The sequence below is a fragment of the Talaromyces stipitatus genome, genomic scaffold, assembly GCF_000003125.1.
Source record: "Talaromyces stipitatus ATCC 10500 scf_1105507295549 genomic scaffold, whole genome shotgun sequence".
NCBI classification, from domain to species: Eukaryota; Fungi; Ascomycota; class Eurotiomycetes; order Eurotiales; family Trichocomaceae; genus Talaromyces; species Talaromyces stipitatus.
This window is the reverse complement of record NW_002990117.1, coordinates 1958623-1984709: the sequence shown is the minus strand read 5'-3', so window position 1 is coordinate 1984709 and position 26087 is coordinate 1958623. Positions and strand designations below refer to the sequence as shown.

Sequence of the window (26087 nt, the reverse complement as noted above, 5' to 3'; positions counted from 1 at the left end):
ACGAAGACGTAGTTGTTGTGGTTTGTTCCAAGGTCCGGTAAGGAGCGTCAGGCTAAATGATTATATATATATATATATATATATGAAGAATGCATTAAGGAAGATGGAAGAGGAAACCGGGGATGAAGGAGAAAATGATAGGCTTTATAAGCGCTATGTCCAATGAGTTCGAGTCATATATGACACAGGTCTCAAAGGAGTAATGTCAAGTATTGAGTCAAATACGATGGTGATATGGCCAACACAACATGTCCCGGGCAAAGCGTGAGCAAAATCGGAGCTGCTCTCTTTTGCCTCACTCCAATGCCCTAGTAGGAGGGACTCACGAATCCGGAACGGTTCGACCCACTAAATGACCATCAACGATACCCTGGTATTGTCCTGTCTATCTCCCGGTTTTGCGACCGACACCGCCGGGACCGCTCTCTGAGTCTGCTTTTTCGTCTAATATGTATGGTATCCTCGACTGGGGAGATTGGCGGGAATCATCAGGTCCGTTCCTAGCGCTTCATTGGCGAATGCTGAAGTCGAGGGGGACGGCGGCCGGGTTGAGAGACGATGGAAAGGGTCGTTCTCACTAATTACATCGCTGGCTGAGTCGGAAACGATTTGGGTAACCGCCAGTTGCTTCATAATTGTGATTTGTGATTTTGGTGGGACTCCGAGGCAGGGTTGTTGAGCGGACCTCGTTATGGAATAGTGTTCAATAGCAATATGTACACGGATGTACGACTGTACACGTAAGTTACGAACTTTGTTTGAATTGGGAGCAAGTAGAAAGTCGTAGTGGCCGAGAAATGAGGCAAACGGGCTTGCAAGAAAGGCACGGCCATGTTGTGGTTGGCCGCTGGTTCGAGATTTCCACTGAGTGTATTATGTTGGGGCAACGAGCGAGCTATTTCATGACCTAATAACCTGGGGAAAATGCCTCATGAAGGCTCATCAACTCAGCCCTCACCCGGGTGTACCCCAGCGGATGAATTGAAGTAGCCATGACCGGAATTCAGTCAAGCCATCTTTGATAAATGTGTAGGAGAGTAATCGCGACACAGCCACTGCCAAATGCACACAGACAAACCGATCCGCGAAAAACAGACAGGGAAGACTGTTGGGAAAACGAACTGCCCGGGTTCAGGGTTTTTCGAAAACGTGTAAACCAGCGTATGTTTAGACGTTGAGATTCGTATCCAGAAGAGGCCAGAAAACGAGCAGTTGATTTTCGATCGAATTTGTCGGTTTTAACTGGTTGTGACTCATAGAACAAAATATCACCTTGATGGGATAGCGTAGTATCCATTGCGTCTAACATAATGCCGGGGGCGAAGTTCACAGTTCCAGTCAGGCTGATTGCTCCTCCAAGGATAGAGTCCCGAACCAAAACAGTCTTATCGCCAAACTAGTCATAGCGCGTGACGAGGCGTTCACAGCAGTGACAGCACAAGCCAAATCCCAGATTCTCATCGAGCAACGAATTGAGGCGGAGTAGACCAGCACGAATTGCTTTCTGGATTTGGTGGGTGGAAGAATTATCCACTTTGCTGTTTCTGTTGACGTCCCGCCGACCCAGTGACTTCCCACCATCATTCCAAAGACGAAGTCAGAGACTGTGGGTTAGTACAGCCTTGTTCCAATGTTGTAACAGACAGACGACTGACCTAGAACGAAAAGAATGGAGAGAATGCTCACCGAGACGAGGCAGACTAGGAATATATCTAACATCGTTTGGGCACCACCTCACTTGGGTATACAGTCATCACGCATTCATTCCAAGGTTGATTTAGTGCGTCATTATACGATGCCTCGTCTTAGGACGAGCATGCGAGCAATTGGGTATTCCTGCATTGCTCACCACTTGATTCAATTGACTGAATTGCAATCATTGATAGTATGAGTCCTAGAAAGGTAGGGAGAGTAATCGCACTTGAAATAGTTCCCTTTTAGGAAAGCAGCTACGTGAGTAGGCAACCGACCAATCAGATCTATCAATGCTATTTGCCAATTAGACCGCGATGAATATTTTACATCGTATCTTGCATTCATATAAATGCTAGCAAGCTATTCTATAGCTACTTTTTGATCATGCTTAGACAAATTATAGCTTCTGGCCAACATCAAAATAGCCATTCGTCTTGAGCCACTGCTCAACATCTTCACGATCCCGTTTCAGCCAATGGGCTTTGGCCCGGATAGCATCCAGACTCTGACTAACAGCTCGGTCGAAGCCCTATTCCTCAAATTAGTATATTTCTTAACACCAACAGAGATAAATAAATGTACTTACCTTGGTATCCTTAGGAGCAAAGAAAGCCTCAACCTCCTTGAACTGCTCCTCCGTGTTGAATGCAACAGACGATATCTGGATAATATTACCCAGCATGCCCAATGAAGGCGGGAACCGGGTCAGGATCGTGTCCCAGTTCTCCGTCAACCACTTCCATCGCTCCTCGACACCAGTAACGTGGTTCCGAAGTGCGGAAAGAGGCATGTACACATCCTGGTTCCTGACTTCGCCGTTTGTAGCGAGATCAAGGGTTCTGCGCACGAGGTTGATATCCTCGGCGGCGCCGAGACTGCGGAGAGCGGTGTTCTTCTCGTCGGATGTAGCCGCAGTGCGGAAGATCTCCAGAATAGCGTTGTATTCCTTCTCGCCGCCGTTCTTCAGGACGATGTTGTACACGCTACCGCGAATGTTGGGGTGGATTGCACTGTGGTCACCCTCGACGTAACGCTTGAACATGTCTTGAGCAGCGGCGACAATGGTTGGATCGCCGGCTGATCCGGCGCTTCCAAACATGAGAGCTTTGAATTGTTGTAGGACGTGGTCATCGGAGACTGAAAACTTCCATCCGAGTTGGTGCGCCTTTTCGCTGGTGATAGCGCGCTGGAACGCTTTAAGTGCGTCGCGAGTTTTCTTGTCCTCAAACAACCACGCTGCACGCAAGCTTCCAATCCGAGTGAGCATCTCATTCCAGACAATGAACTCAGACTCGGTGTTGAAGCCCTTGAGAAGAGACAGCAAGCCCGAGGTCTTTTGGTATCCGGCAGATGCCAATGCACCAGAATCGGCGACCATACCAGCGCGATCCTCAACAGTTAACAATCCTGCCTTGGCTGCCTGTCCCAGCTTCTCCAAACGCTCGGGAGTGTATGATGTTCGGTAAATACCCGAATGATCAGCATTGACCTTGAAGAAATTAAGATCAGGCACCTTGAACTCTGACTCACGCTTGTCCAACACAAGATCATCGATAACGCCTTCCTTTGTCCTCAAAGCCAAGAAAACAGGGTAGATCGTCTCGTCTTCCCCGGACGTGACATCGCCAGTTCGCAGGAAACGGTTTTGCTTGATGTTCAGTGTACCCTTGTCGGCATTCTCAGTGACTTGGACAACTGGGAATCCAACATGCTTGGTCCACACGTCCATGACCTGTTCGACGGGTTTACCGCTAGCCTTTGCCAAGGCAGCCCAAAGATCGCCGGTCTGTGTGTTGCCATAAGCGTGTTTCCTGATATAGTCACGCACACCTTGGAGGAAAACGTCCTCGCCCAAATACTTGGAGATCATACGAAGCACGGACGAACCCTTGGAGTACGAGATCGCATCGAAAATCTGGTTAATCTCGTCGGCGCGCTTCACCGGCACTTCAATGGGATGACTGCTTCGCAGCGAGTCAAGCGAGAGAGCACTTTGAAGGTTATCGATAACGTAGGTCTGCCAGACCTTCCACTCGGGATAGAAAGCATTGCACGAGTACCACGACATCCAAGTGGCAAATCCCTCATTCAACCACAAACCATCCCAGAAGTCCATAGTCACCAAGTTACCGAACCACTGATGAGCCAATTCGTGCTGCACAACCTCGGCAACACGTTCCTTGACAGAGGCACTAGTCGATTTCTCGTCGAGAAGCAAGTCGACAACACGATAAGTGACCAACCCCCAGTTCTCCATAGCACCGGCACTGAAGTCCGGAATGGCAACCATATCCATCTTGGGGAGAGGATATTCGTTGTCAAAAGCCTTTTCGTAGAACGCAAGAGTTTTAGCGGCCAATTCCAACGAGAAACGTCCATGCTCAATGTCCTGGTCCAAAGTCGCGAAAACTCGCACAGGGACACGGAAGCTGTTTGTCTCAATGCACTTCAATTCACCGACAATGAAAGCTAACAGATAGGTAGACATGACCGGTGATTTGTTGAATTTAACCGCCTTCCTCTTGCCACCGGTAATCTTTGAGTCGACCTCCGACTCAGAAGCAACATCCATATTGCTGAGACAAGTCATGTGCTTATCAGCAACCAAAGTTACCGAAAACTCGGCTTTGAGCGCTGGCTCATCGAAACAGGGGAACGCTCTACGCGCATCTGTAGGCTCCATTTGTGTCGAAGCAATATACCCTGTTCCGCCGTTGGCCGTCTTGTAGGAAGAACGATAGAAACCCGCCATGTTATCGTTCAAGATACCGGTAAATGTCTGCTTCAATTGAGCCTTCGATCCGGCGGGGATGGTCTCATTGAAGCTGACGGTGGTGACTTGTTTATCCTTATCGAAGGAAATGGTGGGAGAAGAGGCGATGACGCTGCCATCGACGAGAACTTGGCTGGAATGGATTTCGAGCTCGTTGGTGTTGAGACAGATGGAGTTTGTGTCTTCATTGACGTTGAGACTGCCAAGTCAGCAATTTTCTTGTCTTCCTTGTCCGTTTCTCGTCGACTTACTCAATAATCACAGTTCCCTCGTAGGTAAACTTTTCGAAGTCCGGCTCCAGCGTCAGGTCATAATGCACTGGCTTGACATTGGTCGGCAACACCTCACGACCGACGGTATTTGTCGAGCCAAAGCTCTCATCTGCATGTCTGGAGCGACACATTCTGCGATAAGAGCAATATCTTTTCGAGATTTGAGGTAGACACGTCGCAGATCGAGCGACAATGGAGGGGAATCCGGAGCGTGTAAATGTAGTTATAGTGGTGGGAGTCGGTGAACGCGAAGCGGTAGATAACGGCGAACGAGTATCCTTCAAAGAAGAAGAAGTCGAAAGAGAAGAACGAAGAACAGAGCCGGAGGTTGCCTTCAGAAAAGAAGCTTTGGGTTTTGCCGAGTACCAGCAGACTCGTGGCAAGACAGACGACAGGCTGACGAGAGGAGGCATAGAAAAGACCCGGATCCTCTCCTAATGAGGGGTTCGTATTTAGTTTTCCCCCACTAAGACTGTACAAGAAACAATTAGCGGTGATTGAGGGATATACAGCCCACAATTCCTAACAGGATCTATGTACATTGAAAATTAATGTAGAGGATCTCTGTTTAAATTTACATGGGACAAGGACTGCCAGATCTTGCTAGGCTTGTTCGGGTTAGCTTGTTCTACTCTATTTGCATTCTAGATCAGGCACAACAGCCAACAAGACTCTTTATGCCGAACATTGAAAGATGGAGGAATTGTACTCATATTCTGGTGAACAGAATGCAAAAATCAAAGTGTCCTTTTCGAAGCAATTATTGTGGATTATCTGGAGGCAGCACTCAGTGTGTCAAACTACCACCTCCCTATTGTAGATTAGCGTGTGATAGAGTCGCAGACAGCATTTCGCAACCACTGAGCGAACACATGGCGCGAAAGAAATAGAGTCGCTCAGTTATAAATCAAGCAATTCTGACCTACTAACAACAACATCGTGTAAATCATAACTTACGTTGTATGTGCAGCTATGAGTAACAATCTGGGCGTCCCCAGCATTCTTACCAGATACCAGAGACTAACCAACCTCGGCTCCCGACTTTCTGATTACATAATCCACCCTATTTTCCTCTCATTTTTCCCTTTTTCTTCTCCCCTCTCTTCATACATATAAATCATACCACGCAGCACATATGCATCAACCCAAGTCATCTTTTTCTCATGCAGAATGACTTTCTGCATCAGCTGCCAGACCGATTATCCAGCAAGTTTGAGGGGTCTATTCTTTTCTTTAGGTGGATGGACTACCATAGATGACTGGGACATTCAACAGCTTCTGATAAAAGAAAATTAATGGAGAGTAGTGATTATCATATAGCTCAATAGTATACCAATTCATGTGCAAACATGAACAAATGTAATAGTCAGGGATATCAAATTGCAATTAGAGTAATTGCAAATAATTTCGTTCTCATGATACGTTCCTAAAGGTATCAACAAAAAGTTCAACCAATCCTATACCAATCTTGTTGTATCCTTATCCCATCCCAAAACACCTAAAAACCAACCAAATAAAAATAAATAAATAAATAAAACGCCTCTGTCGTCATCTTCACCCCGTAACATCCCATGGGAGAAAAGAAAAGACTAACTAATATGATATGTTTGAAGTCAGTCTGGTTTCTGACTTGTCGAAAAAGACGATAAACCCCCGAATATATGATGAGACGAAAACAAATTGAACAAGAAGAGAAACCGCCTAAACTCCAAAGAAGAAATTCAAAAACCGCTCCCGTCATGACGCTTGGAAATATTAGCAGGTTGAACGGAAATATAGCTCTCCTCGTTACGTAGGAAAGACAAGAGAAAGAAAGGGTAGGAATGTAGTCAAAGGATGCCTGCTCCTGAAATGCGTCATGAAAACATAAATAGGAACGAAAAGTGAATATGAGGAAGATGCAGGATACAATGCAAGTCAACGACGTTTCGATATTGTTTCAACCGGGACTGCAGGAATGCGATATAGTGTGGTAGACACAGTAGGAATCACCGAGGTGGACTTACTCCGGCAATCGCAGGAGAAGCCGGTCGCACTTTTGTCGTAGCGACTTTGCCGGGTGACGTGCCTAATGGAGTCGAAGAGTGCTTAGCCATAACGGTCATCTTCTTACGAAGTGATGCCCGACGAGAACGAATACTAGAGACGACTATACCAACATCATTAGCATACATATATAAAATACTGGTTGGAGTACTCACGCTTGCTAACGACTTTTCGATCCTCAACTTGAACCCCATCAAGGACAATCTTCTCTGGATCACCGGACCGGTCGCCGCTCTTATTAGGCGGTGACAGCTCGTCGCTCTCCAAGATCGCCTCGAGCATGCGAATTGCCGTCATATATGCAAGTTCACAACCAGGCAAATCCTCTCCAGTAAGCTCATTGATAGCCGCCGCTCGACTCATCTCAAGTGCACGATCGTACATCAGCTTCTCCGCGGTCACGCCGGAGCTAACCACAACATGATCCGCAGAGGTACCCAAGGTGCCTGCAGAATTGGATTCCAAAGAATGGTTGCTTGGATGACTTGGATGATCAGGTGGTAACCGCTTCTGGCCTTCGATGAGTTTCAACCGAACGAATTCTGCCTTTTCTAACACCTCGTTGAATCGGCTGCGTACCCATTGGACGACGTTGTTGATTCGCGTTCCCACGGCATCACTAGTTGTAGATACGCCGTGACTCGTCTCGCCAAAGACTTCGCCTCGGTTTTTGCGCACCCACCAAGCTCCTGCAATATCCATTGACTTCGCAAGGAGAGCCAACGCCTTCACGTACAACACCAGAGCTTCCTCAGATAATGTGACCACGGCATCGGGTGTCAACTCGCCGTCGTCAGACTCCAAGAAGATTTGATCACCACCCTTATCCAAGTCTGTCTGCACAGATGGAGTGAGCGGAATAAGCTGCTTATACTTGACCTCGGCAAATCCATAAACAACGTCACTGCGGGTAGCGCAGTCCTCAATGTACTGAACAGTTTTCGCATCTTCGTCCATCGCCGTGTTTGTTTTAGTACCGTCACCAGCCATCAATAAACTGTATTGCGCCGCTGGGTACGTGGGGTATGGATTGTAGGTCAGCGGGGGAGATCGTCCTCCCTTTCCAATGGGCGGCGAGAAGCTCACTCCAAAAAGCCGCCCACTGGCCATGTTCAGTGCCTTCGAAATAGCCGACGTCGCAGACGAGGGGCTCTGGCCATATCGTCGCTCAAAAGAGCTTTGGCGCGTGTGAGAATCCGCTCGAGCACGTCCAGCGAATTGTATAGCTTTAGGAGAGGCTGGGGGATTGTTTGACGAATGAACATTTTGAACTGTGGCTCGTCGCACTATACCACCAGAGGGACGAGGCCCGGGCTGCGCTATTCGAGGGCTATTAGCCAACTCATCGGCAAATGCATTGACTTCCACTGCTCGCTTCTCCACCAACACATAGTCACGTTCGAAGGCGATGTCCTGAGCAGCGCGTTCGCGCTCGTCCTTTATCGTTGGATCTTCTTCTTGTTTTATTACGGGTGATGGATAATGTGAATTGCGACTTGGTTGCCGCTCGAGCGTGCCTTGGTATTTATCCACCAGCTCCTGTCGGCCTGGTGCAGTTACATGTGAAATAGGGCCTGGGCGTCTACCTATGCCCGCGGCACGTTGTGCATCGCCCGTCCGTGACAATTTGTCTCCGCTAGCAGTTCGTTGGAGGGACTCCGGTCGGGGAGAAGAGTCCAAGTCGGCCCGAGGGCCGCTCGATTGTCGAGAGGCTGGTGGCAGCGGGGATTGAGTTATAGAAGGTTCCCTGACATCCCCTTGCCGTGACGTAGTGTCTGTCACATCAGAAAATCTGTTGTCGTCCAACGGAGTAGCATCCGGTTGATCCGTGGCGGAAGAAGAGCGTGCGGGCGGAACAAGGTCGTTTCCCACAAGACCTGGGATGCTTTCCTGAATAACGATGTGATCAAAGAATTCAGGGAAATTCATTCGCTCTATAGGATTCATCTTGAGTAGGCTTCGAATAAGAGACTTGATATCGGCAGATATTTCTAGTTCGTCGGGAAATCGAATCTTGTCCTTGTGCCGTTCTATTCGCCGGAGCAGCTCGACGTGGTTAGATGCCATAAAGGGGGGCTTGCCGACCACCATCTCATACAAAACCGTGCCAACAGACCACAAGTCAGCCTTGGCATCGTATTTCTCATATCGTAGAATTTCAGGGGCCATGTAAAGAGGAGAGCCACATAACGTTTCCGCCAAAGACGTCGATGGCAGGGATCTGGCAAAACCAAAATCAGCTATTTTGAGCATTGGAAGAGTTTCCAAGCCGGCTAGTGGGGTGAAAGAGTCATCGCTTCCTTTGAATGGCACTACTTGAGCGCCACCATTGCGATATGACGAAGGTGACGGGCAAAGTAAGAGGTTTTGGGGTTTGATATCCCGATGTATAAGATTCCGGTCTCGAAGAAATTTTAGCGCGCTAGAAAGTTGTTTCAGAAAATGGCGCACGACAACTTCGTTCAGTGCCCCTACCCGCGGGTTTGGGTATTTGGCGATCATGTCTCGCGTGTACCGGTGGTCCCGAAGCGTGTCGCGTCTCTTGATGAAAAGAGATAGATCTCCTAGGGCACAATATTCCATTACCAGGTGGATATGGGATGTGGACTCCTGGCAGTCGATCAAGGCGACAATATGCGGGTGATGGAGGCCCTTCAAGATGTCAATCTCCGTCCAGAGATTCTCCTTTAATTTCTTATTGAGTTTCGAGAGGTTGACGGATTTGATAGCAACGTAGGATCGATGTTTCTGTACAGGGGATAGTCAGTACATAATACAACATCAAATCACGTCGAATAGACTCAAGAGACATACGGCATGCACTCCCTGATAGACAGTTGCAAAGCTACCTCGACCAATCTGTTCTAGTCGTATATAGCGTCCTATCGGCACCTCTGCGTGAGAAGCATCCCGATTTCGCCTTACCGGAGCCGGAACAGGCTGTGCAGACGCCATAATGAATCAACGAGTTGAGCGGATGAGCCCACTCTTGCTATCGTTGTCCGCAAGCCGCCACCTATAAACCTCTTTCCGCTTCTCTCCGTCCTTCACAGCTACCGAGACAGCAAAGTACTAGCTGATGAGGAGCAAGTGTTGCCCATGGAGAATCGTCTGATAATACAACCGAATAGGAGTGGGTATTCGATAAGAAACAGACAAGTGCAGGATATGTAGGCGACGCAGGCGAGAGGTAAGGATAGCGAAATATATGTAGGCAGCTCAATAATGCGGGTAGATGGTACTCTATTGTTAGACTCGTTGATCGTTGAGCGCGGGATGGATGTAGCCGGAGGTAGTAGTCTTGTCGGATTACCCAAACAAAAAACAAGGACCATGCGACGAAATCTAATGCAAATGGGTGGAAAATCGAACAGACAATAGAAAACGAATGAGTAAATGCTCGAGATCGCGTCGAGTTCGAGTTCGTTCGAGGGAAATCGGTTAAGGTTGGTAGAAGGGGGGGGTGTGAGCTCCAAGGTTCCGATAAAGTCTCGAATGACGAATCGCAGGACAGTAGATAAGGGGAGCTAGATCATGGATGAACGTATACTGCGTGAGGGTGATTCACGGAGTCGGACCTATGATGGTATAGTCTGATGGGATGATTCCAAGAGAAGGATGGAAGTTGGCTGTGGAATATGATCGAGGCAAGTTCTTGAGTGACTCAAGAAGCGTTGATGCGGTGATTGGGCTTAGCTGTGAGGCGTGACCAGCAGCAGAGCGTCCTGAGGCAGCGAAGGCTGATTAGTCATAACTGGCCAATCACAGACTGCAGAAGCCAGTCACGGGGCAGTTGTGGAGCGTAGTACGCAGCGCTGATTGGCTGGCTGCACTCCAGAGCCGCTTCGGTACTAGGGCGATCAGCCAGCTGGCGGTCGTTATCTAAATAGAGATAAAAGATACAAGAGAACCTGTTAGACGCCGCCATGGCAAAGCAAAGATAAGGGCGAGACAAAGTCTCCCGATCGCCGTCTTAGCAAGATCCATATTACCATTCACTAGATTACTCAAAATTACACCATCCATCCTACGACTGCCGCGAGAAATCTTAGGGTTGAGTGGCTGATCCACCCGGCCCAGTGGACCTTCTGGCGTGACCTCCGCGTCTGGAACACTTGACTGATATGACTTGTAGTACCTGGCATGGCGTGACTCTGAAGAAGTCATGGATAGAGTGATCATACCCAAGCAGCCCATGAGGGCCGGACCTCACTGAGTCACTGGATTCAATCTGTGTCAGATTATGAACAATCTTGAAAATTATAGAAACCGAGAATTGAGAAACATGAAAAGATCGTGACGCCATATCATGTGCATTTTTCGATCATTTCTCATCACGCCTCTGATTGGCTGATTTCGTCCCCGCACTTCTGATGCATTCAGAATCCAACGCTAACCCTGGTGATAAGCCTTAATCTTGAGAAGCCCTAATCAGCTTCGGTCCTGGAACGGCAATAAGGTCATTCGTGAGTGTTAATACCTGCTCACATATAAGCATTGCTGGAATTGAGTCAGATTGGTGGGCGACATGTTGGATTCTCGATCGGGCACCTTTGCAGCAGTCGTGATTGAAATTTATACTTCCCCGAATCAATAAGGCTTGAGACGCATAAGAGTGGTCTTCGTTTCTCTTCCTGTTAACACCGCAAGATGACCGTGGCTTCTCGCAAATAATGTGATGAAAGTCTAAATCTGTTCTCGATGGAGTATCGAGCATCTGAAGACAAGATGGATATGCCAGAGACTTCGAAGAAAGACAAAGTAATGATAGCCCTACAACGGAAATCCGAATTTTCAGAGCGTACCTTTACGCACCGTTCAGCCTTCGAAGGACATTGATTGTCTATGGATTTATCAAACCAAAGAATATCTCGACTAGATAAGCACAAACAAAGCGTGCTCTGCATTGAGGGAGCATTTGGCTCTGGAATGTCCTATTTACTGGCCTCTATGACAGCAGAAAGTCCACGCTTGTCCCGGGATCTCCATGCGGATGTTCTGGTCGTTTTCCTATACCCTACCCCCGTTGACTTCGCTCGCCTACCGTCTTCGTTGTCATGCCAGGTTTCTGCAAAAGACCATTCCTTGCTCCACAAAGCTCTACCTCTGATTCAAGTCAGTCAAGAGGGAAGATTGGATATGAACTATGAGGATTTTCGAGGAGTAGCTGTGAATATATTGACAGATGTTGTTCTGACGCAATAAATGAAATTTCGGAGAGTGAATGGTACAATTCGGTCCTACCGTTGTTCTCTAGCTTGATGGACACAACCTGCTCTGTTGATGTCCCCTTACACATCTGTTACTCAAAACGTGACTTCTTCCCTGTGATGGGACTTATCGACTCTTCCTTGAATATCCCCCTTCGCATTCGCATGGACTCCTACAATAAACGAGACATCCGTCTTTATGTTTAAGAAGGGATAGAAAATGAAACCAAGGCGGTGGAGTTCTGATGATCTTCAGAAAATGCAAAATTGGCCATGGCCAGCACATTATCGAAAAGCCAGGCACAAGTTTTGGTGTTGCACGTGAATACCTGGGCTATATACCTTACCAGAGTCCATCAAGTTATGAAAAGCCCCTGGGGCTTCCTCCAGCATCAGTATTCGATTTGTGGGAATCTACTCTACACGAAGGGCTAAAAAGTACTGCATCAGACACGGCGAGCTCATTGGCCATGTTATATGTATGCGCTTACTGCGCAACGGTCTTTATCCCTAAAGAACTTTATGGTGCTTGTGGGATTCCCTTTCCTGACGAGTTCCAGAACTTGGAGTTAAAATTGACAATGGACTACTTGGTGCCTACTGACTATCCAGTCGGTCGAGTCTGGTGACAACGGTGAAGTGGAGATATCAATCGTTTTACGATACACTTGATAGCACAGCTTCCCGAAATGAAGACCAAGTGGTCACAAGATACCGTCGCAGAGAAGGACGATAACAGCCTGTTGTCTTGATAGTTGACCAATTGTGGCTCTGGTGCATTGATAGTACGCTTATCATCATCTCTAGCTCAGTCATCCCATGTTGGAGTATTAGTACTGACACATTATGCAGATACTCTTATGTATTGCTTCCTCCAAAGACACGGAAGTGGCCAACATGATCCGGATAGGTACGATATGACCGATGTGCTGGAAAAAATTGTTTGGAACACCAATGTACGCAAGATCGGAGAGCCTGGAGATCACCGAGGACCGCTCATTCGACTTATCATAGAGAAATGCGCCGGTGCATGCTTCGATCCGATGAAAGATCTGAAACATGGCTTCAAGATTCTAGACATGTTTAGCAATCCCATCAGCAGGATAGTATGCGTCTATTATGGCATCTGGAGGCGTTTGTCGAAATACTAAGAAGGCAGCAGAAGCTGAGAGAAAACAAGTAGGACTCGGCTTGCTCCCTGACCCAGAGGTCTGGAATATCAATGAGGATAAGAACAAGGCCAATCATAATCACCACTATCACTTTCATCATCTTCTTTTCCCTCTTCATTTTCATCACTTCCTCCGACTTCAGCGTCACCACTCTTTCCTGTATCCCTCTCGGTCTCCAATGTAGTAAGCTCGGTTATTTTAGCTAACCCGGTTATAATCCCAGTAAGATTGCTGGACCGTGAGTGGAAGCGGACTCGTGAGTAGCGGCATTCGGGTCAAAGATGATGGGTTGGTCTCGAGGAAACTTGCCTCGGGCATTCAAGATGCTCCTCTTGAAGCTCTCCAACTTCGAGATTTTGTAATCATCTGTAACGGTGCATAAAGACTTACCGTTGTCGTTCGGTCTGCGCTTGAGCAGTACCGCGGTACGCAAAAACGCCGGCACACTAATTTCCTGGCCCGGATTCTCCAGCAGGACCCAAGTCTCCGCGTTTGGGGCGTCATGCACCCCGTCTTCATACTAATATCCGCCCCAGATAGTGATAGATAACATTCGGTTGTATGAGTCAGCACGATCCCACCCGTATTCTCCTCCACCTGCTGTGAAGTAGGGTGGATATATCATATCCTGCCTTGAGGGCGAAGTCCCATCTAGCACGGTCCCTCATCCGGTGCGTCGTTTTCTGGTAATACCTCGTACTCAGCGGTGCTAGTACCACTACCTTAGGGTCCCAATGACAGCGTCTAGGGGGCTTTGAGATATATACTGGCAGATATTTTTGGACTCTACTCTTGGTTATTTCTAGCGGTAGAGCGCTGAAGCAACGACATCAATTCTGCCCTTCAGGTGAGACTCCGCCCAAGTTCCCAATCCAACCCAGCACCAAGCAGGATGGCTGGCTTATGACACTCGTTCATTCCTACTTCAAAATGTGCTGTCTACAAGCCCTATTACAGACTTAACAAATGGATAGCTATGAAGATAGCTACTCCCTTTACTTGAAGGGGCCATTGTTTGAGCGATTACCAGGTTGAGTGGCTTGCAGGTGGGACAGTTCACACTAGTAGCAACGACCATAGGCCAGAATTTATCATGCCATGCGCCCACTGTCACAAGAAATTCCTAATGCGGCATCATGTTTAGTTTGCAGCTTGCAACAGACTGAGCAATCTATGCCGAGAGCCAGTGCCTTCAACCTGCCAGAGCAATAACCAAACAATACGCCACCGCTACAGAGCACATATTGGCATGCGTATAGCGCAACATTAGTAACATCTTTTTCTTAGCCTTGCGGACTGGAGGCTCTGCCAACTCGTCACACAGCCCGTTGTCAGATAATCCGGACATCCAACCTGGCAGAAAAGATCGGCATTTTGATCTCGAGGGTCAGCCACTCACTTCAGAGCATATATTCGGGTACCTACATTTCAGACATTGAGTAACCAGGAATTGGTCAGAACGCATCGATCTGGAGATCTTATTGGTCTCAAAGAAACCCTGCACCACCTATCACATTTGCTCCATAACCGCCGTGTTGAACCCCTACGAGTCATGCTCACAGAATTGTCTATATAAACTGCCTTCTCAACCTTATGTAAATACACCCAGAGGAGCAACACAGACATACATTCTTGTTAGTCAAAACTTCTTGTCCTATCAGCGTAAGCAGTGCAGAATCATACGCACATAAACCACCCCAGGATAAGACTTCAAGGACCCAGCTTATCCGACAGATAGCAATACGCTAGATATTAACGTGTAAGTTTGACGTATTTTGGACGTTTTTATACAAAGATAAGCCAGATAAGAGCTGCAAAGCAGTTGAACCCGGCAAATAAGAGAGCTTCATACCTAATTAGCTGTAATTAATTATGATATACGTCTCTAGTGCCCTCTAGCGTGCATTGGTATATCACTTTTGACTCCCACCTCGGTAACTCTCAAGTAGAATGATTCATTTTTAGAAAGCTACCTGATGAGACAGATTTTTTGGGACGCAGGATAAGCTGTCTCGAGTGGGAATAAGCCAAGAAATCTGTTACAACGCTAACACGAGGAAATCTCGAGAATCGGAGTCCGGAGTCATATATCGACAAGACATGGGCACATTCAGCTAACCTTACAAGCCTATGGGATTTTGTGCATAAAAGCGATCAAAATCCTCAACGAGTTATGTATCAGAAGACGTGCATCAAAGCATGAAAATTCCTAGCCCTTGGCTCTTGTTATTCGCCGACATGCCATATTCATCCTAGTGTAGCCGTGCTCCAACAAGACCAACAACCCTTGCCTATGGTTTCGAAAAACTAGTATTTCTATGTAAAATATATATGTTATTTTGCTCTATTTATACACTACGACCCCCCGGAGGATGGAATCAGTCTTGAATATTAGCAAAGCTACCAATCTCTCATTCATCAAATTAAATCGTTGAGGACTTCAGGACATCTCATCATGGCGAGCGGATTCCTTCTTATACAGTCAGAAATACCATATTCTGAGTGAGTTCCGTGATCCTCAAGATTGACTATGCAGGCTCTAATATCACATACAGATTTCTCAGTTCGGATATCGTAGAACTTGGCACAAAGAATTCAGAACGGACCTTCAAAATCCACAAAGCTTTACTTGAAGCAAAAAGCAATGAACCCTATGGTAGGCTAGAATACATCAAGGAAGGCAAGGAAAACATCTATCAATTCCACGACACTTCCGACAACACACTTTTACGTTTCATAGAATGGGCGTATAGAGGTGACTATCCCGAAAAGATGGATGAGCCTAGCTTAGCAAGTGCCAATGTCACGAAAGTATCCAGTTCTGATGATGGTGATACCACAACTGGCAAGGACCCATTGAGTTGCCATATGGAGATGTACATCTTCGCTCACGTGTATGGAGTACCGGGGCTAGGAGCAAAGGCATATGAACGTCTCACGGATCGTCTTAAAACAATCGATAAACCACAAGATGGAAAAGTGAAACTGCAGGTGATATCTATGATAGGTCTCGGTTTCAGAAATCTTTATGAACATGATAAGCTCTTGGGCTGGCTGGGAAACTATGCATCGTTCTGTCTGAGCGAGCTGAGAACAGTACCTGAATTCCAGAAACTGCTGGAAGAAGTGCCGTCTCTCAGCCTAGGTATGTTGAAGGTTATGGATCCTGCGTCAGTTGCACCTTGGTCCCAGACATCTGGCTTCGGCAACCCCTCGGGCTTTGGCAGTTCTTCACTTATCGACAGCAAATCTTCAGGACTCGGCAGCAAATCTTCAGCAGGATTCGGCAGCAAATCTTCAGGATTCGGCAGCAAATCTTCAGCAGGATTCGGCAGCAAATCTTCAGCAGGATTCGGCGGCTGTTCTTCAGGATTCGGCGGCTGTTCTTCAGGATTCGGCGGCTGTTCTTCAGGATTCGGCGGCTGTTCTTCAGGATTCGGCAGCAATTCTTCAGGATTCGGCAGCAGTTCTTTATTTTTCGGCAGGAGTTCTTCAGGATTTGGCAAATCTTCAGCCTTGGTTACTCAAACTTAAAAGCGGTCTCCAGGCTTTGGCAAGTTACTAGCCCCAGGGCCTTCTTTCGGGAATGCAGCATCCGGTGGAAGTGTAGCCTGGTCTTTTAACTTGAATGCCTTACGGGTACGGGGTGGTAGGAGAATATGACCTTTTAACTTCTTGTTAGGACACGCCAATGATTATGATTTTGGTGGTTGCAGAGGTTGAATATTACTTTCTTTGAATTTCTTTAAGTATGCGTTGTTAATTTGATTTAACTTGTAGACCATGAGGGCGACCTACAAAGCTGATGTAGGTATTGAAGACGAACGAAGGCGTCGAATCCCGGCAACTAGAAGGAAGTGTAGGTTCTATTGTAGGAGATATCTCATTGAAATGAACTTGCAAATTGTTGATTACATCGATAGCATTGTCTTCAAGATGAATCTTTAAAAGCTTGGTCTTAACGCGGGGATCTAGGATAGCGGCAAAGTAGATAATAAGGGTCTCTGTGTCCATCTTCCTCGTGCATTTGTCTAAGGCTGTTTGCCCAGCTCTTGCTGCATTTTAAATCTGTATCTCGACGCTAGTATAGGCACCTTGCAATTCAATAATATTATTAAAATGGTTATCTAAATCCCAATAAGTCTCTGCGGATTGGAAGATTGTTGGGTTGGTCTATGAAACCAAGAGGGTCTTCTTATAGAGAGGACGCATAGCTTAATGAATGTTTCCAAGAAATATCCATTTAAGCTTTGACAGTACTAGAGACTATACAGCTTACACTCCTTGCACATGTGATTGATTGCAGACCACTCTCGAATCGGTATCTCAAGCATTTTTAGAAGTGCATTCTGTCGAGTATCAACATCGTAGTCGAGGGTGACGGAGGCATATTCCATGTATTTATCGAATGGCTGATCGCTAGCTAGTATCCATATAACAATTAATTGTAGTCGAGAAATTGCAGACTGTGGTATTTCTCAATTTGGAATGTTTCCCTCTTATTAATGCTCATCTGTTTGATAATCCTCTTTGCTTGTTGGTGTGAGCCTGCTTTGAATACCTTTAGCATCGATTCAGCTATCAGATTCAGCACATGTGCTAGGCAGTGGGCAAAGTTTTCGTCGCCTCTAAAACACATTAATCTGTGGTCTTCATCCAGCAGATCCAATTTTTGAACTGAGTCCACAAATTGCTGTTTGAGGAGCTTGTGCAGAGAGCGGCAGAGTGTAGGCTTATCACCAGCATTGTCACCGCAAATAGACACGAGTTTCTGCTCTAGATCAAGGTTTCGAAGCACTTCTTGAATCTCTTTTGTCATGTTTTCTCCAGTGTGGGAATCCTTGAGATGACCAAAATGAATAACGAGCTGGCGATCTTCGAAATCCTCTGTAGCCCAATGGCAAATAACGGCAAGAATATACTTCTTATTAGGTGCCTTCCAAACATCAAGAGAGGAGGAAACTGCCTCAGCGCTAGCTTTTAGTTCCTTGTACATGTGGAGCTGACACTAAGAAGGCTTGCTCGATTCGCCGGCGGAGATTTTGATGGGAGTTAATTGGGCAAGGCGCATTCAGAGCAATTTTCCACATTCTTTTCCACTATATCGAACGGTTGTTGGCTGTCATATCCACTCAACAATAGCTTCGTCAAGGGTCAAACTCATAGTAAGATCAGCACCTCTTGAGTAAGTGATGCCATGGGAATCAAGTGTTGTTTGAGAAGCATTTGGCACAGGGGGAGCTCTACTATCGGGATAAATTTTATGATGGCCTTTAAGATGGGTCCAAAGATTTGAATTTGAGCCGTTTCGGGAGCTATCAGTTGACATGGTCTCTTTTGCTTTCTCTTGACAGTGAGTACAAATTCGAAGGACATGGTATGGAATGCTATTCCAGCACCACTGCAGGAGAAGGTGGCATTGTAACTGTACCTGCTCTCAGCAAGGATGGCACACATCTCTTTTAGATCATTGGACAACACCTCCGACTTTGGCACTTACATGCGGGATATGGAATAAACAAAAATAACGAATTAGACTAAACACTGTATAGTACAGGTTGTATATATTTATAATTGCGATTGAATGTTATCAAGGACCGCACGATACATCACCGTAAGACCAAGTAAGTTGTTGGGGAGAGTTTAATTTCAGGTAGAGTACATCTCTGCAGAGAAACTTCATTGGCGTTGTTTGATCCTGTTGACTTTTTAGAAGCGAGTGCGTCATGGGGGTCAATTAGCTCATTGGCTCAGTGAGCAGACCAGGCTTGCTCAACTTCAGCTCACTGAGCATGGTTCTCAGCATATGTGAAGCTCACTAATCTGGTCAGCGTGCTCAGTTCTACTTAATGAGTAAAAGCGGCGACAGGGTGAGCACGAAAATGCAAAGGGAAAGCCAAGCGGCATCAAAGGAAATCCGTGGTATAGGTAATTCTCAAAAAGAACTAGATGGGCTCATATCAATTGATCTTCATGTTCAATTGAGAGATGGTCTGCTCTTGACTAGGTACTCTGAGTGGGTGATATAGCTTTGCTAACTCACCAGACATGGTTGGAAGTACCGTGGACGGAGTTAGGGCTTTGTCGCTAGGCATGGTTAAAAAGAGCATCACACTGTTCGAGAAAGCGAGCTGAATCCTACCAGTCATGAGTTGTTATTACCAGAACAATTCTATAAATCTTACTAAATCCATCATCATTAAGTTTTTTGGGTATCCTTTCCCACTCAGAAAAAGAGAAAAATCATCATCTGACAGCGATCATGGACAGTATACATGTCTAACATAAGCCTCATCTCATTATGTATATGTACTATGTCATAAGCAACAAAAAGGATATCAAGTAATCTATACCTAAATCCAAACGCCGAGCAAATCGAGCCATCCTCCTCAAATTATTTTTTTGTACAGATGAATAGACATTAGTCATGCCTCGAAACTTCAAATCTATCATACTCAGATAGATTGAATGATATATACCAATATAAAAATCATTGACTAAATAGCCAATCCGCGAACAAGTAGCCAAAGTACCACGGGGACAATGACATTATCGTTCCCACCTGTCAATACAGCCTCGGTGAGACTAGTACCACCTGCAGCAAGGAGGCATTTCACGACGACAAGTAACCAAGAAGACATGTCGGTAGAAGATGTGGATGAAGATACGGCTGTCCATCCACCGACTGCTAGCCAGATCCGTGCAATCATCAAGCCCAGGAATACGGCAATGGTAAATGCCAAACTACCTTCGAGGGACTTGCCGCCTCCCCAGAACCATTTGAGACGACCGTATCGACGTCCTATGAGTGATGCTGCAGCGTCACCCATGCCCACGCAGATTATTCCGCTGACCATGCTCACGTCTCGGGAGGGGACTTCCCAGCCTGACCAGGGGTTATCGATGTTGTCCTCGACGCCAACGCGAGGTAGATCGGCGAGCGATAACCATAGAGGAATTGCGCAGCCTAGGAGCAAAAATATATGGGAGACGATTACTGGACCTCGATGGTCACGACCGTCAGTATACGGCGCCAGGAAGTATGTCAAGGGTTTCGCGACGGGCGGCACTTGAGATGCGCGGAGCAGATCAAGCAATAAGAAAATAGCCAAGACAAGAGTCAAAGCAAGTGCTGCGTAGGTCGGATCAATATACGTCACAGGCAAAAACATGAGCACCATCATTCCGTGGAATATTTTCCGCCTGGTATCCACCTCGGCAATTTTGCTGAGTTGAAGGACTGTGGCCATACCGACGATCAATACCATGAGACAGTGCCCGCTAATCAGCAGACGGGTGTTTGCTTCACCGAATGTATCGCGACGTAGGTGTTCAAGCCAGCCTAGATGACAGAATTGATTTGCAGCATGACGTTTGGGAAGCTGGATCCAATACTCGAGATTCCACTTCACTGCCCACAGCCGAAATGAAGAGATATTGCCAAATAAATAGCCTAAAGCCCAGCCAAAGGGATCTTTTCCATGGAGAGCATAGTTTGAAATATAAATTCGGACCGGCACGAGGATTGTCGCAACTATAGCTGTAAATACGTACCCTGCGAACAGCCATCGACGAATGCGCGCTTGGGCGGCCGTTAAGGAAAGGAAGGAAGCCAGATCAGGTGCCATTGACCGCTTGCGTCTTCCGCTGGGTGTTGTTCGAGGAGGTGCACGCCCTGTTCTGACAGTTTCGAGATCATCAACGGTTGAAATGGTATGCCGCCTCTTATGAGAGTGTAAAAGACTTTTCGTCGCAGCCCAAGAAGATGGCCAGAGATCGTCTAGCCGGAGACCTTCCTTAAAGTCTCCGCGATGTGGCCAGAAGCCATTTTGACGAGGTAGACTGCGCTGGCGGGCTTGCGGTCTCGACGGACTGTCTGCATCATCGTCACTATCCGAGTCTAACTCTTTTTCGCTGTTAGTGCCTATGGCACTGATCTTTTCACAAATCTTGTGATCTATAAAGTTGATAAGCTTTTTTGGAGAGAATGAACTACTGGGCGGTCTGCGGAACTTCCAGGTCGGGATTCTAGCCAATGTAATCTCCCATCGTAGAACGGTACGGCAGAGAATCCAGACACTCAGTCCACCCAACCATAGCAGCGCCTTTAAAATCTGAGCTTGCGGGGATTTGGCGAATAAAAGAAGATTTGTCAAACCCGATCCCAGTAGATGAAGTTCTGCTGGGAGCAAACTCGTGGCGAGGAGAAAGTCGAGAGTGGCATTTAAAGCTTGGTGTAAAGGATATAAAAGTAGAAGAACTTCGACGTCAAGTCCTTTTGATGACAGTGGTTCGGACATGTTGCTGATATACGATATATCGTGCTCCGAAAGAATTATTGGGATGACGGTAATGGCCCAGTGAGTCACACTGATGTAGCCATGATGCAAAATGTGTAATGGAACGACTTGAGCGGGTATCGAAGAAAGACTGAGGACAATATTGGGCAAAATCAACGCTGGACGATGATGCAAGGTCGACAAGGCCACGAAAAGAGGTATTAGAACAGGATATAATAACGGAGCCGGATCGAAGCTGCTGGGTATCGAAAAGGCGAATGTCAGACGCGGCTTACCACGTCCGACTGACAAACGAAGCGGGTATAGAGCGTAAAGTACCGTGACGAGAGAGAGAAAGGATCGAATTTCTAAGGTCACGTCAGTCATATCAGTAACGATCAGGAATCAACGCACCCACCTTTATGCCACGAGGATGCATATGAGCGCACATCCTCTCGCAGTAGCACCACAACACCGACTGACAACAGCAAAGCAGTCTCGGTCACTCTGCGCATAACCTCATTTCTCTTCCGACGCGCAACAACTCCACGGACAGTCGCATACGTAGCCGAGGAGCGCATCGACTCTTCACTCGAGCTCCGTTTCGGTTGTCTCAACGGTGACCTAACAAATAACGACCAGGATTGAGGTGTCTCATGTTGCAACCAGAGCAAAGGGTCATCACGACCAGCTGTACTTCGTAAACCCTTTCGCGAGGACCTTACCGGCGGTGCCGGTAAGCCTTTTAACAGGCCAGTACTTTCGTCATCCGCTTCTGTGCCGCTTTCACTCGACGCCCGGGGAGATGTCCTCGACCATCTATTGCCATTTCTGTTCGTATTCCGCTGTCTTCTCCTCTGCACAACGTTCGCACTGTCATTTATACTACCGGAGTCACTCGCTTGATGATAATCGCTTCTTGCGGGGGATCGATCTGCTATTTTCGAGCTAATGCGATGATATGGGTGGGGTGAGCGCGAAAACCGGGTGTGATAATTCGGTAAATATTTCGAGTCGATAGTTTCGGAGACTATAGCGTCGTTGTCATCGATGATTGTTGTTGCATTGTTGTCAATGTCATTGTCGTTTAGGTCGCTATCAATGACAATCTCCGACGACGGTTGCAAGTACGCGTGCTCGAGATCTCCGGTCCATCGACTCTGCTGCATAGAGGCCATAGCATCGCATGTGCTGAGACTTCCAATGAAACTTCTTCCCCTTGATGATTGCATGCATGCGCTTATTTTGCCATTTCCATGTGGTTGATTATGTTGAATTCGACGGCAATGATGACAGGTGTCAAGCAAGCTCTGTGGGATATACCGCTAAGGGAGGAGTAAGAAAAGAGGACAGTAAGTATCACATCGAATCCATTCCTGAGCCAATACTGCAAAGCTTCGTATAAACGATAGAATCGTGTTGCGTGTTTGACAGGAGATTAATCGAGAAACAGCAGACTTGTTGAAAGTCCAAATCACATGTCCGGAAGGCGCCTCCCGGTCTCGCCATTCGCCGTCCAAGCGTGGCTTCTCATTGGCTGAACCTGCCAACTGTGCCAACTGCTATCTTTTTAGTCTTTCTTGTCGTCGTGTTCCGCGACAAATTAAGCGACGTTACTCAATGAATAGGGAGACAACTTTTCAAGGGACTATGTTGAATGGTCAGAGTGGCTCTGGACAGTGGAACGCGTCTGTGCTTACTATTACTTCCCCAGACTGTGTGTCTCAAGGAAAAGTCAAAGGGTTCGGCTACGCTACTACTGGATACACACGCAAAGCTTCTGTCACGCGAGCATAACATGACCATTCTGTGATCCAGCTGTCCTTTATCAGACACGATGCAGGAATGGCATGTTAGAGCATGATTGAGCAATGCTATTAGATACATGTTATTCCTGGTAGAAAGCTTCTTCCCCAACCCTTGGCGATACAAGCGCCGTCAGACATCTTGGATAGCTTCCACTAGACCTTCTAGCTAGTTATTTTACTAGAATGTCTTGTAAGATGTTGACTTTTAACTCAAACACTGAAAGTGCGGGGGTAAGAATGTTGAGTATAAAGATCCACTAGGATTCATATCATCACTCATGGATAGCCGAGTGAGCCATGCAGATTAAGCTACTAACTGTACAGTAACAGCAGCAGCAATCCCTCCCCCGTCACTCCCCCAAACATTATAACAAGGCACAACCTGCCCCTTCCAATGAGTCGCTGCCTTACCATGAGGCGTATAAACCGTGCAATGAGTCAGACACGCCTCAGCAGTGACACCAATCTCAGACAATACCACATCTATCCTCTTCCGCAGATTCGTACCCTGAATCTCCGCTATCTCAATGGTATAAAACGAGCCTTTACAATCGTCTAGTTTCGTGCACCAGATCTTCGTCTCTGGATCGGTAGTGCAGGGTATCCTGACCGGGGCACTGAGCGGTATACCCGTGGTACCAAGTGCCTGCCACTCAATATCACTATTTCGTGGGAGCTGTTCTACTTCAACCGTGAAGCATGGCTGTATAATATCTTTGTCACCACCGTCGTCATCAACCAGTACTTCAAAATTCGGTAACGATGGACCACCACTCGACAATCGAGGATCTTCCGTAAGTCCATGTTTAATATCCCAAATATCCAAGTCAGCTTCCTCTTCCACACCTCGATTCCCATCTCGTGAATGCACCTCTTGCCATATCCGACTCGCTATCCGCGCCTTTTGATGGCTACGACGAAAATCTCTAGCAAGAAATACAATTGCGCCAATCCACCAATCAACTTTTGTCGCAAGTCCGATTCTCCAAAGATGTTGTAAGGAGAGCGTTGCATGTAAACTGAAATTCTGGAACCACCGCTCATCTCCCTGTTTAATCCCATTGGGAATTTCCATTGTTGGCGGGTCGAGTGGAATTTGTCCTGCGATATATACCAGGCCTCCTTTATTGCTATCAGTAGCGCTTTGTATGTTTTCAAGCTGATACGGAACAGTGATAGCTTGCGAATAAGGTCCGATATTTGCTGGCGCCCAATAGGAGCGTGATTGTACATGAAGACCTTCTCTCTTCCTGCGCTCTCCTAGATCAATAACGACCGAGACCATAATCTGAACACCCTTAGGTAGGCAATTACCACAGGCCACTGTAACTCTGGCCGGAGGGTTCGGTTTTGTAAACAGCGAGACGTATATCGCATTCATTGGAGCGAAATCTTGCATTGACCGTAGCAGGACTGTCGTGAAGACAACGTCGTCTGTTGTTGGTTTTGTTGATATATCCGCATTATCAATGTTGAGCAAAAGCGTATGTAGTTTTTCTATAATTCCGCGCATTTGAGCATCTGCTGTTGAGCCGGCTTCGGCAGCTGTGATGTTTGATATGGTATACAAGTTCCCGAGTGATATTGAAGAGACATCAATCATAGAACCTGGCTCCAGACTTGGAACAGCAATATCGACAGCCAAAGCGAAATCCCGTTCTTCCAATCCATTCAGAATCCGCTGAAACGTGTCATCAAACTGTGCCGGCCTCTTAACATCCTCCGGCACCACTGTCGTCGGCTGGTCATCCTTCTCAACACAACTCGCCCTCACAACCCGGACACGACTCACGCCACTCCCAAGTCTACAAACTTCTCTATCAGATTCTTCAACCACAATTCTCTTCTTCCACAAAAACCGTGGTCCATCAAGGGCAAGAGTTTCGTATTCACCACCTTCACCCAACACCGCCCCTTTTAGTGTCTGCGCATCATCCACAAACGGTCTCATGGACTTTTCAAGCCGTCGTTGGGTTTTGAACGATGCTACATTCTCCCATAACATACCGTCGTCCAGACCACCAGAGGCAACTTTGATAATTCTCGCGTCACATCCGACAGCCGCCATATCATTCAATAAACCCCCACCACCAACAATCGAGCTACTCTCGGACGGAAGAAAAGGATACATCCACAAAAACGCCAACGGAACAAGTCCCAACCTGGCCGCCACATTCTCAATCCTCGTGCGCTGATAAGTCGACAATATCGCCCCCGCAGAAACCGCGTTTGCATACGGAAGATCTCGTTTTATATGCCTCAGAAGCGGGATAAGAGATTCCGTCTCATCATCATCATCTTCTTCTTCTTCTTTCTGCGGACTGGAGAGGTGAGGATGATGATCGCCGTATACCCTCGAGGTATCAACCGCACTACCTATAATATCACCCCTGTACAATGGAATCCCCAATGCGGATTCGTATAAGGGTATAACATTGTGTCCGATAGTTTGGTACATGAAACTATCCATATCTTCTTCTTCTTCTTCTTCTTCTCCTGTTCCATGGTCGTTAGAGACTGGAACAGGAGGACGCAGATTCGCCAGTGCAACTACTCGATGACCGTTTCGGATGCAGTGCAGAATTGAGTAGAGAGAGTCCTTGCCGCCTGATATTAGGGCGATAACGTTGAGGGGTTCGGACATGGTGATTGTTTACCTAGAGGCAGAAGTATGGAGATGGTTCAGTGGATGACAGTAATATGCATAGAGAATGCCGAGTGAGTGCTTTAGTGCATATATGTATGCCTATACTCAAATTGTCATGTAGACAATAGCTGAGTCTGCCTCAGAGTTCGAGGTTACTGTTGAAGAGTTGTGAGTTGAGTTGATGT

At 46.9% G+C, this 26087-nt stretch overlaps 5 protein-coding genes across 5 annotated transcripts, besides 4 other annotated features; 1 reads left to right on the top strand and 4 right to left on the bottom strand.

Moving 5' to 3' along the window:
• Nucleotides 1-61: 61 nt before the first annotated feature.
• Nucleotides 62-84: a microsatellite.
• A 1891-nt stretch (nt 85-1975) lies between these two features.
• On the bottom strand, nt 1976-5153 carry TSTA_015900 (aminopeptidase; the record flags this gene model as incomplete). The annotated part of the gene is made up of 3 exons (XM_002483695.1): nt 1976-2224; nt 2282-4667; nt 4720-5153. 3 exons carry the CDS (start codon nt 5151-5153, stop codon nt 2093-2095), a joined length of 2952 nt encoding a protein of 983 aa, XP_002483740.1. The 3' UTR covers nt 1976-2092.
• A 959-nt stretch (nt 5154-6112) lies between these two features.
• On the bottom strand, nt 6113-9741 carry TSTA_015890 (serine/threonine protein kinase (Pdd7p), putative; the record flags this gene model as incomplete). The annotated part of the gene is made up of 3 exons (XM_002483694.1): nt 6113-6889; nt 6942-9534; nt 9601-9741. 3 exons carry the CDS (start codon nt 9739-9741, stop codon nt 6729-6731), a joined length of 2895 nt encoding a protein of 964 aa, XP_002483739.1. The 3' UTR covers nt 6113-6728.
• Nucleotides 6252-6277: a sequence feature (AT_rich).
• Nucleotides 9742-15561: 5820 nt separating the features above from the next.
• TSTA_015880 (uncharacterized protein) lies at nt 15562-16733 on the top strand (the record flags this gene model as incomplete). The annotated part of the gene is made up of 3 exons (XM_002483693.1): nt 15562-15670; nt 15724-16313; nt 16414-16733. The coding sequence occupies exons 1-3, from the start codon at nt 15624-15626 to the stop codon at nt 16731-16733; spliced, it is 957 nt and encodes a 318-aa protein (XP_002483738.1). The 5' UTR covers nt 15562-15623.
• Nucleotides 16734-17427: 694 nt separating this feature from the next.
• TSTA_015870 (uncharacterized protein) lies at nt 17428-18164 on the bottom strand (the record flags this gene model as incomplete). Its single annotated transcript, XM_002483692.1, has 2 exons — nt 17428-17591; nt 17636-18164. The coding sequence occupies 2 exons, from the start codon at nt 18162-18164 to the stop codon at nt 17428-17430; spliced, it is 693 nt and encodes a 230-aa protein (XP_002483737.1).
• Nucleotides 17721-18536: a mobile genetic element.
• Nucleotides 18537-19398: 862 nt separating this feature from the next.
• On the bottom strand, nt 19399-25899 carry TSTA_015860 (phosphatidate cytidylyltransferase, putative; the record flags this gene model as incomplete). The annotated part of the gene is made up of 3 exons (XM_002483691.1): nt 19399-21815; nt 21866-22605; nt 23573-25899. 3 exons carry the CDS (start codon nt 25897-25899, stop codon nt 19666-19668), a joined length of 5217 nt encoding a protein of 1738 aa, XP_002483736.1. The 3' UTR covers nt 19399-19665.
• Nucleotides 25727-25753: a microsatellite.
• Nucleotides 25900-26087: the final 188 nt, after the last annotated feature.